Consider the following 14456-nt stretch of genomic DNA (forward strand, 5'->3'; position numbering starts at 1 on the left):
TCTGTACACACTCATTCATAACACTGTATAGGCTACACAAACCACATTGTTTCCATTCTTCATAGTGGCCTATTCTTTTCATAGCATAATTTCTTAAATCGAACTATTTAGGCTATATAGACCTACTTTACCAAAGTCCCACTAACCAAACATAAATCATGGCAGGTCTGAACATGCAACGTGTAAAATATTTACCCTGTTTGACTACAAAGTCATTTGTTAATCAGCATTAAATGTGGCAGCTGATGACACATCCAATCCTGTATATTTTCCCATAGTCTATTAATTACAATGAATAGACCATTTCATTGCCATATTTGGGGTTTGTGTGAAGTTCTCTTTCCACCCAGGCGGTGGTAGTAGTTCATTTGGTGCTTTAAAAAACCCAGACATCGCCAGTCCTTAAACTTGACCGTAATTACTGAAAAGGCTATGCGTGTAATATGCAGATGGTGTCTATTTTGCCTGTGCGTTTTATTGCATGTCTTTGTTAGAAGTTAAATAACGTTTTAATATAAATTTCATTCATTGGCGATCTGAATTCATACTTAATTAATGTTTCTCTTTCAAACACAACATCTCATATTTGTGCGGTAGTTTGTACTCTATATATTACGAGAAGTTAAATAACGTTTTAATATAAATTTCATTCATTGGCGATCTGAATTCATACTTAATTAATGTTTCTCTTTCAAACACAACATCGCATATTTGTGCGGTAGTTTGTACTCTATATATTACGATTAGCACGCTACCGGGAGCGTGCTGTGCGCGTTCGGCCTGGCGTCCACACGAACAGGGAGGCGTCAAGCCATTCATTGGGAGGAAGACGGACAAACAGAGAGAGGGGAAGAGCAGTACAAACAGACAGTAGTCAAAGGTGTAGAATCAAAAGCTGGGGTCCAAACTCAGAGGAACAAGTATCCGGCTGGAAGGCAGAATTAGTTAGGTTGAGATGGCGGAGGTAAGCGATGTTTTGATGTCGGTTTTGTCTACAATCCGGGTTCCGAGGCCCGGGGACCGTGTCCACAAAGACGAATGCGCCTTGTCATTTTCTTCTCCGGTGAGTAACCATCTTCTTATCTAACGTTATTGGCTTCGAATTACCTCTTTTATATATGCTTTTTCTTTGGGGATCTTTTTTTATATTTTTATTTGTGTATTACCAGTTATACAGCTGGCTAGGTTGGTAGTTAGCTAGTCATAACGCGTTAGCTAGCTATTGTTAACTCGTTAGCTACTGTAGCTACATTGAGAAACGTTAACCAGCAAGCTAACATATTTAGCATTCAGCTAACATTAGCTAGCTACTGTAACTAGTGGTTGTCTAATCATTTCCGAATATCATCATGACCAGTTGTCAATGAGCTCACAGTAACGATACGTATATTTAGCCAACGTTACCTTTCAAGTTTAACGCTAGTTAGCCAGTTGGCTAACTATAGCTGACACTTGACGTGTCATTCCAACTGTTTAGCTAACTAAAGTTCACTTGCTAGTTAGCATGCTAGATAATCACACTGTCAGTTGTCATGATGATCTTCAATGCTATGAGTTGGTCGCGTGGAAAACTCCAACTACTGTACGGTTACATTCAATAGGTTGTTGGGTAAACTAGTTACCAAGACAGCCAATGTAATGACTAACCTTAATGTTGTTCTCGCATTATTTTTTTTATAATTAAAAAAATATATTTTTTTTAGGAGAGTGAAGGAGGCCTGTATGTGTGCATGAACAGTTTCCTTGGGTTCGGCAGTCAGTATGTGGATAGACACCACACCAGGAGTGGACAGCGGGCTTACCTGCACATCTCCCGGACCCGCAAAGCTCCGGTGAGTTACACACGGTTCCTTCAAACCTTTTACTGAAGTCTGGCAGAGTCTAGCCAGCAATAGAGGCACTTGAGGCTGAATAGTGGCCAAACAACAAACACATTGAGTGTCACATTTCAGTTTTCAAAATTATTGCTCTCTAGACAGTACAAAAGTAATACACCTTTACACAGTATGACAGGGAAGTGGCAGCATCTAATGACAATGTGCCATCAGGCCAGTTCAGCTGGTTTTAATGGCAGCTACTTCTGTTTGGTTTGCTCAACGTCTCTATAAGAAATTATACACTATGAATGAACCACCTTTCTTGTGGATGGAGACATTCCACAATTCACAAAATCTGAATTGTCATTTTCCCCAGAAGGAAGATGATGAGAACTCTGGATCCGGTGACCCACCCAAGAAGAAGCCCACCCGATTAGCCATAGGTAAACAGCAGAGTTAACAGTAACACATTTTCAGACGGGCCTATGGCGGGTGCAAAGAACCCCGAAGCAGCCTTCGGGTAGCCTGTGTACCAGTCTGTTTCTACTAACATTCCACTCCCTGTATTCCATGTCATGACGAGCATGTGTTTAGCATATGACACCGAGTGGAATGATAGCTAAACATACTGGTACACAGGCTAGCCTTCAGGGACGCTGACACCAACATTTTCCGTTCTATCCGGTTGTAGCCAAAACTTTCAGAAATGACTCTGCCATGATAGATCAATGAAACTGATATAATATGTCTATTTACACTCCTCCTCCTCCTCCTCTCTGTCTCAGGGATCGAGGGAGGGTTCAATGTGGAGCAGGAGCAGTATGAGGAGGAAGTAAAGGTCGTCCTCTTCCCTGATAGACAGGAAGTTACATCCAATGACCTCGCCACCATGCCAGATGTTGTGAGAGAGCGGGTGAGACACTTTGTGGGTGAACACTTCAAGTGCTGCCTCAACTTTGCTAATTATGGAAATTAATTATAATTTTGACACTGCAAATTGACCACAGCTAAGCCCAAAAAGAGATTGAAAATAATTGAGACACTATCACTTTTTTTGTGGGGAGGATTTAGGAACAGATTTCCTAAAGTAAACTAATTTTATCTGAATTTAGTATTTTTTGGGACCACTAGCGGGATGTATTTGTCCCGTGGGCAGCCTGTTGTCGACCCCTGCTCTAGGTATTACACTTAATATAGATTGACCATGCATTCTTGTTGTAACCGCTTATAACCTTCTCTATATCCATTTAGGTATCTCTAGCCATGGCAGGGCTGATGTCTGCAGACTCAGTGTCTCACGCCCTGCAGGTGCAGCAGTGGGACGGCGAGGTGCGGGCGGAGTCCCGGCACGCCGTCGAACTCAAGCAGCTCAACAACGGCACCAAGATCCCTCCCAGGTGAGAGGCTTGTTAGGCTCGATTGTTGTTCTGAGCTGGCATTGGCTAGAATATCACGAGCATTCCAGCGTTAAAGGAACTCAACAATTTTGCTCCTTTTGCATCATAAATGTCCATTCATTTCATCCTCGACTTGGATCATATACAAGGTCTGATGGTGTAATTAATATATTAAATAATGTATGTCAATATTTAGCCTAAATAAATGTTTTATTGAATGTTCATTCTCTGTCAATCAATCTCTCATTCTCCCTCTGTCTTCCTCTCCATCATTTGATGATTCTTCCTTTCTCTCTCTGCCTCTCCCCCTCGCCAACTTTCTCCCTTCGCTCCATCCCTGTCTTCCAGTGGTTGGCGGTGTGAGGTGTGTGACCTGCAGGAGAACCTGTGGATGAACCTGTCGGACGGAAGGGTGTTCTGCGGTCGCAGGTATTTCGATGGTTCCGGGGGGAACAACCATGCCCTCCTGCACTTCCAGCAGACGGGACACCCTCTAGCCGTCAAACTGGGTACCATCACCCCCGACGGCGCAGGTGATGGAAACACAATACGAATACTTGGACACTTGAAACAACACAATTCCGTTTTATTTACCAAGTACTTCTTACTAGTCCCAATATTCTAGCAGTCACAGAATCCATATTGACACCCTTAAATTATTGAAAGGGAACGATTAACAGAACACTGGCAAGGAAAAGGACTCGAAGGAAGTTGTAGCTTGGTTAGAGGCTGTATTCTTTGAGCTTTTGATGTCTGACTTGCTTCTGTGGCCTTTCCAGATGTGTACTCCTATGACGAGGATGATATGGTACTGGATCCAAAGCTCCCCGAACACCTGTCCCACTTTGGCATCGACATGATGACCATGGAAAAGGTACTACTGCCGAAATCAATAAAGATACAGGGTCTCTATGGGCAGGTCCTCTCCTGACTCGTCGTCTTTAGTGACAGATATTTTCTTTCATGGACTATACTTTTCCGTACTTGCCTTACCGGTGCTTTTAGAGACAAAATGGTGTTCAAAGCTGACCTGGCCCCATTTTCAATAGCTCATATTTGTGTTATAACAACTAAATTAGAGATGGGACTCTGTGTGATCAGTCCTCTCCATCTGGTTCATCTGTCAGTGTCTTCCCCACTCCCATTCCTTCCCCGTTTCTCTCTCTCTCTCTCGACACCTGTCTTTCCCTCCCTCCCTCCCTCCCATGCAGACGGAGCATACGATGACAGAGCTGGAGATAGCGGTGAACCAGCGTGTGGGGGAGTGGGAGGTGATCCAGGAGTCAGGGGCCACCCTGCGGCCTCTGTCGGGCCCCGGCCTCACCGGCATGAAGAACCTGGGCAACAGCTGCTACCTCAACTCGGTCATGCAAGTCCTCTTCACCGTGCCTGACTTCCAGAGCAAGTCAGTAACCGTCTATCACTTCTACCTCTTAGTCTGCGTCCCAGATGCAACCCTATTCCATTTCTAGTGTGCTACTTTTGATCAGGGTCCATTGGCCCTGAGATAAAAAGCAATTGAGACGGATTGTAAAAAGAGTGCTGGAAAATACTCACGAAACCTCTGTCGTGTGTGTGTACCCCGCCTCAGGTACGTCTCCAACATTGACAAGATCTTCAATGAAGCTCCAAGCGACCCCACCCAGGACTTCAAAACCCAAGTGTGAGTTTCCACCAAATGCTTTTTTATTTTTCAGTGTAGCATGCACACACTCACACAAGCTTAACGTTGTTATCCATTTTGCGTCAAACGGCTTATTAAACCTGCCCTTTCCCAACAACCTTGAGACTACACACACCTGTGTCTGGAAGTATCACAGTGTCAGGGTTATAACACACACGTGTATTCAAAGCTAGTCACACTGGCATACAAATGTTAATGGCACACACATTGGCACTGTGAGATGCATGTGTTATGTTTGGATGGACAGTAGGTCATTGTCTGAAGGCCAGCCTTTCTCCACAAGATGTCACTAACTGTTCACTTATCTGAGAAAAAAACGATCCATTTCTATGGCCAAGACTAGCATTAGATAAGATACGGGGATGGTAATCGTTAGCACTTATTTTTAAGTATTTGGGGGGGAAATGCAAGCCGACCCTATCTGCTGACCAAATCTCCTTCAACACTTTCCCCTAATTTATAAGACTGTTTAGTTTAAGAAATGGGATTTGTCTGGATAGATCAGCAATTCATGTTTTTATTATCCTCTATTTATACATCTTAAATGGACTTTATTCCAATGTTGTTTTGGTGTTCAACATCTCTTCCTTATTTCAGAGCAAAGCTGGGCTATGGTCTGTTGTCGGGCGAGTATTCCAAACCAGCCCCTGACCCAGGAGAGGGTTCTGAACCCAGCTCTGAACCCAGAGTAAGTGAATGGAAAGCGTAAGAAGATTGTTCAGAAGTTTTTCTTAAGTCAGAATGCTAGCAACCGTAGCACTGGCGCCTCAAACACCTGTCTACAAACATGACAAGGTTTTTCCAGTTGTGTTTACATTGTCTAAATAACAATTTTTTGATTTCCAGGGTGACCAGGTTGGCATAGCAGCGCGTATGTTCAAAGCACTTGTTGGGCGGGGCCACCCGGAGTTCTCCACCAATCGGCAACAAGACGCCCAGGAGTTCTTATTACACTTCATTAATATGGTGGAGGTAAAGTCTTTCCATCTTCTGTCATCAGTCCCCCCCCCCCCCCCTCCTGTTGTCCCCCCTTTTCTTAGTTTTGTTTTATTAACTACCTCAGAGAAACTGTCGTTCGGGGGTGAACCCATCTGAAGCCTTCCGTTTCCTGGTAGAGGAGAGGATCGTGTGTCAGCAGTCACAGAAAGCAAAGTACACGCAGAGGGTGGACTACATCCTCCAGCTACCTGTGCCCATGGACCAGGCCACCAACACAGGTGAGGGGCTCATGGGAAATGTAGTTTGTTATTGTGTCAATTCCCTTGGTTTTTATTGAAGCCTCGTTAAATAAGTCAACCAACAAGTTTTTATAAGTCAAATATATTCTTCACAAAATAACATTTATTTAAATTGAATACATCAATTATCCCTCTATCAGAGGAGCTGCAGGAAGCTGAGCGTCGGCGTGAGGAGGCAGACTCGTCGGGAGCCCCTCCCCCCGCGCCAGTGCGCGCCTGTATCCCATTCACAGCGTGCATGGCGGCTCTCAGCGAACCGGAGACGCTCACAGACTTCTGGAGCTCCGCCGCGCAGGCCAAGACCACCGCCACCAAGTATGACAACGCACACGATTCACTCAGTCTGTCAATCTATCAATCAGTTTCCCAGTCAATGAAATGTCTTTCCCAACTCCAGTCCACGAGTACCCACAACGGCACACATTTTTGTAATAGCCCCGGACAGGCACGCCTGATTCAACTTGTCATCAAGCCCTCAATGAGTTGAATCAGGTGAGCTTGTCTGGGGGTCCAACAAAAACGTGTGCTGTACTGGGGGACTGGAGTTGGAAAACTCTGAATTAAATCATCCCATCAATGCATTTTCCAAGGGAAAATGTAGTTTGTAATTAGTCGCGCTCCTGCTTCATCCCTCTTTCAGGACCACCCGCTTTGCCTCTTTCCCTGACCACATGGTTATCCAGGTTAAGAAGTTCACTTTTGGACAGGACTGGGTCCCCAAGAAACTAGGTGAGTAGTCTGCTCTGCACACAGTGTAAACAAGGTCGACATGATCTTCTGTATTGAATACCATTTTATTTTCATTTACATACACATGCAACATCTACATCTGTGGGTTATCACAGACGACATCGGTTCAATTCAAGTGGGAAATTCCGTTGTAGTTGCTTGACAAGTCCAAGGAACCACACATTTTTAAATTACTTTTCCATTAATGTGAGAACTGAAATGTGGGATGAATGTGGCACAGTTCCTGTCAACTAAATAGATGTTTGTTTGTCCCTGCAGACGTGAGCATCGACGTTCCCGACACGCTGGACCTGACTGCGCTCCGTGGGACCGGCCAGCAGCCGGGGGAGGAGCTTCTGCCAGAGGTGGCCCCACCCCCTCTCATGACCCCTGACATGGAGGTCAAAGGTATCCTGGGTTCCCACGGCAATGAGGAGGACGACTCGCTCTACTCCCCACTACTGTGTCAGTCTCTCCTTTCTGATCTTTCCTTCCTTCATCCCTTCGTTCCGTCGTCATATTTTCCTTTTCTTCTTTCCCTCTTATGTTTTCTCCATGTTTTTGTGTTTACACCTTTTTGAAATTTGGTTTTGTATTTTCAGTGAGGTGATGTGAGGTATCATTTCAATCCTATGGTGGGAAAGAGACTTGGTTTTGCTCTTATTGTCCAGAATGAGTTTAATGTGGTTTGCCAAAGTGCTTTTATTTAGTTGGCTGTCTCCAAATGTCCAGTTTCTCAGCAGTTGTTAGGACCATTCGTGACATCCGTATTGTTGCTGCTGTCTGTGGAGTACATCCATATAATTAGACCCTCTCCCCTTCTCGTGCTCTCTCAGCCCCAGTCCTGGATGACTCTACCGTGTCCCAGTTGTGTGAAATGGGATTCCCACTGGAGGCCTGCAGGAAGGCTGTGTACTATACTGGGAATACTGGAATCGACGCAGCCATGAACTGGGTCATGGGCCACATGGACGACCCAGGTAGGTTCCGGAGGATCAGTTTTGCCAAATATACCGTAAAACACGTGTGTCTGTCATGGAGGGCTATATAATTGGGTGGTGTTTGTTGAGAAATGTACACTACCGGTCAAAAAACATTGTAAAATAATAGTGAAGACATCAAAACTATGAAATAACACATGGAATCATGTCGTAACCAAAAACGTGTTAAACAAATCAAAATATATTTTATTTCAGATTCTTCATATAGCCACCCTTTGCCTTGACAGCTTTGCACACTCTTGGCATTCTCTCAACCAGCTTCAGCTGGAATGCTTTTCCAACAGTCTTGAAGGAGTTCCCACATATGCTGAGCACTTGTTGGCTAATTTTCCTTCAATCTGCGGTCCGACTCATCCGAAACCATCTCAATTTGGTTGAGGTCTGGTGATTGTCGATGCCAGGTCATCTGGTGCAGCACTTCATCACTCTACTTCTTGGTCAAATAGCCCTTACACAGCCTGGTGGTGTGTTGGGTCGTTGTCCTGTTGAAAAACAAATGATAGTCCTACTAAGCGCAAACCAGGTGGGATGACGTATCGCTGCAGAATGCTGTGGCAGCCATGCTGGTTAAGTGTGCCTTGAATTCTAAATAAATCACTGACAGTGTCACCAGCAAAGCACCATAACACTTCCATGCTTTACGGTGGGAACCACATGCGGAGATCATCAGTTCACCCAAACCGCGTGTAACGGTTTTGACTTGAGGTTATTGTTTATAGGGGTGCCAGGTAGGTTGTGCCTACCAGGGAAAATATTGATTTCTCCTTTTGGTTTGGGAGGGAATGAGTCCCATCTGGTCCGTCAAGTCTACACCAATACAAAGGAATCATGTAAGAGTCAGGATGGACATACACTTTTCATAAACCCTTAAAACATTAGAAATAGCTTCAAAACAGCTGTATTCTTTTGCGTGGGTTGTATTACCAACATACATGTTCACACACATAATAAAACAAACAAGCTCTGGTTCCTCAAAAGTCCAGTACCTCGGGCCTACAAGAGTCCAGCCCGGTAAAGGAGTTCAGGGAACTCAAGTGACCTTAGTCACGCAATGTTTGTCCATTCATAAAAGTGTAGAGTAAACCCAGTCTCAATCATACAATCAATAACTCTTTTACCACACAACCATAAAGAGTATCAATTCTCAATAAGTCTTCAACTACAACTGACCACATAAATCATCACGGTATACATCACACTAAAACAAATTAAATACCGTATGCAATATAGTTGTAGTCAAAATCGGTCAGTCAGACAATCCAATCTGCCAACAGATCTCCAGCTGATAAAGGCCACGACGAAACAGCTGAGACCAACTGAGATGTGTAGTCCAAAGGAAGAAATGAATGGATCCGGGTTAAAGTTGAGACAAGGCTACAAAGCACACTTTTTAAATACAACAAAACAAACGGAGTAAAGAAGCTTCGGAACTGAGGGTTGAACACATTCGCACCACCATCACAACCCCACTTTTGCGCAGCTGATGCTGGCTATTTAATTGGGAATTAAAGGGGAAGCGCCCTATTGGAAGTAGAAGCACTGAGACGGTTCAGACAAATTCAGGGCCGTCTCACAAAGACACAGCGGTTTGAACCAAAAATCTCAAATTTGGACGCCAGACCAAAAGACAGATTTCCACCGGTCTAATGTCCATTGCTTGTGTTTCTTGGCCCAAGGAAGTCTCTTCTTCTTATTGATGTCCTTTAGTAGTGGGTTCTTTGCAGCAATTTGACCATGAAGGCCAGATTCACACAGTCTCCTCTGATCAGTTGATGTTGAGATGTGTCTCTTACTTGAACTCTGAAGCATTTATTTGGACTGCAATTTCTGAGGCTGGTAATTCGAATGAACTTACCCTCTGAAGCAGAGTTAACTCTGGGTCTTCCTTTCCTGTGGCGGTCCTCATGAGAGCCAGATTCATCATAGCCCTTGATGGTTTTTGCGACTGCACTTGACGAAACATTCAAAGTTCTTGAAATGTTCCTTATTGACTGACCTTCATGTCTGAAAGTAATGATGGACTTTCGTTTCTCTTTGCTTATTTGAGCTGTTCTTGCCATAATATGGACTTAATCTTTTACCAAATAGGGCTATCCGCTTGCCATTTGAAGAATCTCAAATATAAAATATATTTTTGATTTGTTGAACACTTTTTTTATTTTGGTTACTACATGATTCCGTATGTGTTATTTCATAGTTTGATGTCTTTACTATTCTACAATGTAGAAAATAGCAAAAATAAAGAAAAAACCCTTGGAATGAGTAGGTGTTATAAAGCATAATTAAATGGTATGGACTGCCATGTGTTTGAACGTGAAGTAGAACCAGTTCATAATTTCCAGCAACGTTGTTACTCATGTTTTACAGTGGTAATTTCACGACAGCATGTAATTGATTTCATTATGTACATTATATTCACGTTCCCTCCCCCTCTGTGATTGGCTGCAGATTTCTCCGCTCCCTTGGTGTTGCCGGGCACCAGCTCCGCTCCCGGGACCACGCCCACAGAGAGCATTTCTGAGGAGCACCTAGCAACCATCGTCTCCATGGGCTTCAGCCGAGACCAGGCCACGCGAGCACTGAGGGCCACGGTGAGACGGTGTTTCCCTTACCATTACTATGAATTTAATAAACTCCCCTTCATGTCTAGCACTGCTGTAGTGACCGAACTCCTTGATGTTGGTTTAAAAAATAATGCAAAAACTGCAGAGAGATTTCGCACATGCTCAGTAGCTGTATTCACCTCGTGGAATTTACAGGTATGATTAGACCTTTGGCACAATATACTCTATTCTAGCACACAGTTGACGTTCACACATACATTCTTCATTTGTGCTGCTGGTCAGGTCTCCAACCTTAAACCAAGTGGTCTCTCCTATCCCTCTCCTCTTCCAGAGTAACGTCCTAGAGCGTGCCGTGGACTGGATCTTCTCCCACCTGGATGATCTAGAGTCCATGGAGGTTTCGGAGGGGGGCCGCTCGGCCGCCGAGAGCGAGGGGTCCAGGGAGCCCCCTCCTGGGCCTAAAGTCCGAGACGGACCCGGCAGTAAGTCAACAGTGAGAGGAAGGGAGTGGGTCCAGTTTGAGTTGGACGTTTGAACGTATTTTAATATTCTCTTCAAAGCATCTATGTACGCACTCCCGGAAAACAAAGAATATACTTCATTTTTTCCACCTCAACATTTATTAGTTAATGATTTACTCTTTGTGGAAAGCATATTACATGTATTTTGACAATGCGCACAGACTCCAAATTGTTGTCTGTCCATGTCTTTCAATTTGAAAAACCCCCTGTATTCAAGTTTATGTCAAATTGCAGTATAGATTCACTGTCACTGATGTCTCTACTATGTGCATCTTCCCTTTTCTCCTCTATACTCCTCTCCCTCTCTTCCAGAGTATGAACTGTTTGCCTTCATCAGTCACATGGGCACGAGCACTATGTGTGGCCACTACGTCTGCCACATCAAGAAGGACCAACAGTAAGCGCCATTCTCTCTCCATTTCATATAGAAGAAACCACTCCTTTTATAAATGAATGTCATTCGACTTAATGCCCACTTCTGTGGTGCACGGTGTTGCTATTGAGATTCTGTGGTTATAACAATCTAGACCAAGCTTTAAAATGCTTTTTTCTTGTTTTCTCATGTCTGTCTTTTTTTCTCTTCCTCTTCTCTCTCAGGTGGGTTATCTTTAACGATCAGAAAGTGTGTGCCTCAGAGAAGCCTCCCAAGGACCTGGGTTACCTCTACTTCTACCGGAGAGTCACCGAGTGAACTGAGGGGGGCAGAGTTTCACTTAGGGAGGGGAAGAGGGTCGCCAACATGCACATATACACACTGTCACACACTGAGCTACTAAGAATGCTCTGACACACGCTTCTGAACTGACAAATGTAGGGTTTAAATAAATACACTTTTCCCACAGCTATGTACGCAGACACAGGCAAGTGGAATGGATGGGGTGTTTTAAAGGAGAAGTTTTTCCCCCCATTTTTTTCCCACCTCCACTTTTTACAAACACAGTAGTGTTGGTGGAAGGCTGCTGGTGTATTCACCCCTTCTAAGTCTATACTCATCTTGCAACTGACACCAATCAACTCGTGATAGATACTGGTAATCATTATACAGTGTCTATGGCAACAATGCCCCCCCCCCTTCCCTGAACAACATGCCACTTATTGACTAGCATCCATTGTATTGTTATTGCTTCTTAAGCCAAGCACTGCCTCCCTTCTCTCCCCCCATTCTGTGTTCCAACATGGCATTTTCATAAGTTTGGCATCCACAGTAATAGAGAGGAAAAAATTAATAAAATACAAAAAAATAAAATTTGTATTTAAAAAAAACAAAATAAAAACTAAACAGGTTGTTCTTTCAATTGTGGTGAGGGTGATATCTGACTGGTTTTTGTTTTGTTTATTTTGCTCAAATGAATTCCTTTGTTACTTCTGCTCTGACAAATAAAGATGTCTTTGTGCCGCCCCTGCTTGTTGTGTGATTGTCTTGAGATGGATGTGACTAGTGGCCATGCTGCGCTGGGTCCTTATATTCAGGCTCTCGCTGAGGAGCCGGGGATACCAGGTTAGTCATGGTGCTCCGCACTGGCATCAGGCCACAGAATCAACATCTTCCAGAGGGCTGTTACATGCCAGTGACACGTAGTGAGAGTGCAACCATAGGTCTTGTCTTCATCACAGGGTGGGAGTGGGATCATTGTGGGGGTTAATTGGTTGATATCATTTACACCTGCCACCATACTACATTTTGGCTCATTTTATGTTTGCTGGTACTATGCTCTTCTAAGAACTAATTTAGTAGTCTTTCAGGTGTGTATATCTTCATGGCCACATGCCTGGAAGACCCAAGGCCATCTCATTGAATATCAGTTTTGCCATTCAATTTATTTTGATGATAAGCCAGAAAAAATATAATATCCTACTTTTATTTGGTTTAATAGCGTGGTTTTATAAGGTAGACTTTTATTAAAATAGCCTACTATTGATAATGCAAAAGCACATACTATATTTACATGAGACGTTTAAGTGGTATTACTGTCAAATTCACGTCATAAAGGATAATCACAAAAAAGTATGTCACGATATGCAGTCATTCTGCACAAATGCAATGTTTCCCATATACAGCACATTTTGCAGATTGGACTTTTAGTAAGGAGCCCATTTCCTATGACGTTGGGTCACTGGTGGAAGGTGAATACAGAATCAAATAAGGAGTTTGCAAAGAAGGCGCAGGCAAGTAGCATGCGTAAACCCACAATCTTTCCAAAGTGCAGACGCTTTTCTCGATCTCTTCCGCTCCACTCCGTCACTATCCTCAAAGCATACTCATTAGTGTATTTTCGCGAAAGGACAAAGTGTTTTTTTTTCTCATATTTTTGTAACCTAAGACGTTTTGAGAATCAATTTCAGGTGAATTACAAATCAGATCAGGTAATATTAATGTTCCCATATGCTTGTCGGAGCTAGTTCCGTTGCTTGGGCTATATGTTTTTTTTACCCAGAGAAGAGAGGAGCTTTATTCTTTTTATTTCGTGGGAAATGTTGAAGGGAGAGGAGAAGGATAATCAACTTTTACCGGTTGAATTTAGACACAAATATAATTTAAAAAATGATATTACATTTCTCCAGAAATATGTTTTACAAATTTGCAAATTAGGCAGTATATCATATTTGCATATTGCGCAGATCCAATTTTCTGGACGAAACCAGCCTAAATATTTTGGAGTTATTTTGTATAGACACTCCCGCACCGGACTAAAATTTGATTAACGCAGATGCTTCTTAGTTGGGGTGTGGGAAGAGTCTGACTTAGACTACCAAACGCCTATTTAGACCGAATCACCATCTCTTCAAAGTAAGTTACTAAACATAGTCAGTCCAGTTTGTGACATTCTCTATGAAATGGACATTTAAATGATCTGTCATTTAATGTAGTGAGCTTTTGAAAATATTGATGTATGTCGATTTTAAAGTGTTTAAAATGCATTAAAATGTTTATGATGGTAGTATGATTAACTAAAGAAAATCTCAATTATCATCAAGTTTTGAAAATACAAATATTATCTGACCAAAACAACAACAAATCTCAAAACTGATAGGTAGGTGCAAAAATGTCATTTCAGCCTGGCCTTAAAGCTGTTGAATCACCACAATCATCAGTAGGTTATTTTAATGTTCCATAACACACAAAGAAATGTAAAAAAAAAGAATAGCTACAGCAAATGAATAGCTCTTGATCAATAGTACATCGATTAGATATTATAGGATAGGCTCTTACCGAGCAGACATCTATGTTTTTAGCCATGTTCTTATTTGTTAGGCTACTTCTTTGCCAATAAATCAACCATAGATTAACAGCCTACTCAATAGCCTACACAATATCCAACAATAATGGCCTGTCGCCTATCACTGTTTGTGAGTTAATCCGAGTGAGATGATACACCATGATACGAATATAAGAATTATTAGGCTAATGCAATTTTATCAAATGTTTCATTTGATTACAGGTGGTTCATAATAAAGATGATTAGTACATTTTAAAGTAGCCTATAATTCACCTCTGTGAATAGCA

The 14456-nt window shown here is 42.8% G+C and overlaps 2 protein-coding genes across 6 annotated transcripts in view; both read left to right on the forward strand.

Annotated features, from left to right (window-relative positions):
- Nucleotides 1-752: 752 nt before the first annotated feature.
- LOC115141334 (ubiquitin carboxyl-terminal hydrolase 5-like) lies at nt 753-12350 on the forward strand. 3 transcript variants are annotated; one of them, XM_029680089.2, is made up of 20 exons: nt 753-1063; nt 1704-1832; nt 2197-2260; nt 2603-2730; nt 3069-3214; nt 3563-3747; nt 3994-4088; nt 4426-4619; nt 4806-4877; nt 5496-5586; nt 5745-5870; nt 5962-6115; nt 6277-6451; nt 6777-6865; nt 7145-7330; nt 7702-7845; nt 10315-10457; nt 10762-10912; nt 11264-11348; nt 11549-12350. In XM_029680089.2, the coding sequence occupies exons 1-20, from the start codon at nt 956-958 to the stop codon at nt 11640-11642; spliced, it is 2559 nt and encodes an 852-aa protein (XP_029535949.2). In that variant the 5' UTR covers nt 753-955; the 3' UTR covers nt 11643-12350. The 3 variants fall into 3 exon arrangements, with proteins under 3 accessions (XP_029535949.2, XP_029535948.2, XP_029535950.2); XM_029680088.2 differs by having other exon boundaries at nt 754-1063; nt 2194-2260; XM_029680090.2 differs by having other exon boundaries at nt 758-1063; nt 2194-2260; nt 7145-7273.
- A 787-nt stretch (nt 12351-13137) lies between these two features.
- Nucleotides 13138-14456, forward strand: part of LOC115141345 (uncharacterized) — a 6695-nt gene continuing 5376 nt past the window's right edge. Inside the window, exon 1 of one of the 3 annotated variants that reach the window (XM_029680116.2) lies at nt 13138-13315. The gene's annotated coding sequence lies outside the window, so the exon portion shown is untranslated. Of the gene's footprint in view, nt 13740-14456 lie in introns of all 3 variants that reach the window. The other 2 variants (XM_029680117.2, XM_029680118.2) reach the window with 2 other exon arrangements.

This window comes from Oncorhynchus nerka, linkage group LG3, assembly GCF_034236695.1.
Source record: "Oncorhynchus nerka isolate Pitt River linkage group LG3, Oner_Uvic_2.0, whole genome shotgun sequence".
NCBI classification, from domain to species: domain Eukaryota; kingdom Metazoa; phylum Chordata; class Actinopteri; order Salmoniformes; family Salmonidae; genus Oncorhynchus; species Oncorhynchus nerka.

Coding starts and splice junctions, on each gene's coding strand:
- LOC115141334 (XM_029680088.2), top strand. CDS start 956: ATGGCGGAGGTAAGCGATGTTTTGATGTCGGTTTTGTCTACAATCCGG. Junction 7,846..10,314: donor GGGCCACATGGACGACCCAG/GTAGGTTCCGGA, acceptor GATTGGCTGCAG/ATTTCTCCGCTCCCTTGGTG. Junction 11,349..11,548: donor CACATCAAGAAGGACCAACA/GTAAGCGCCATT, acceptor CTTCTCTCTCAG/GTGGGTTATCTTTAACGATC.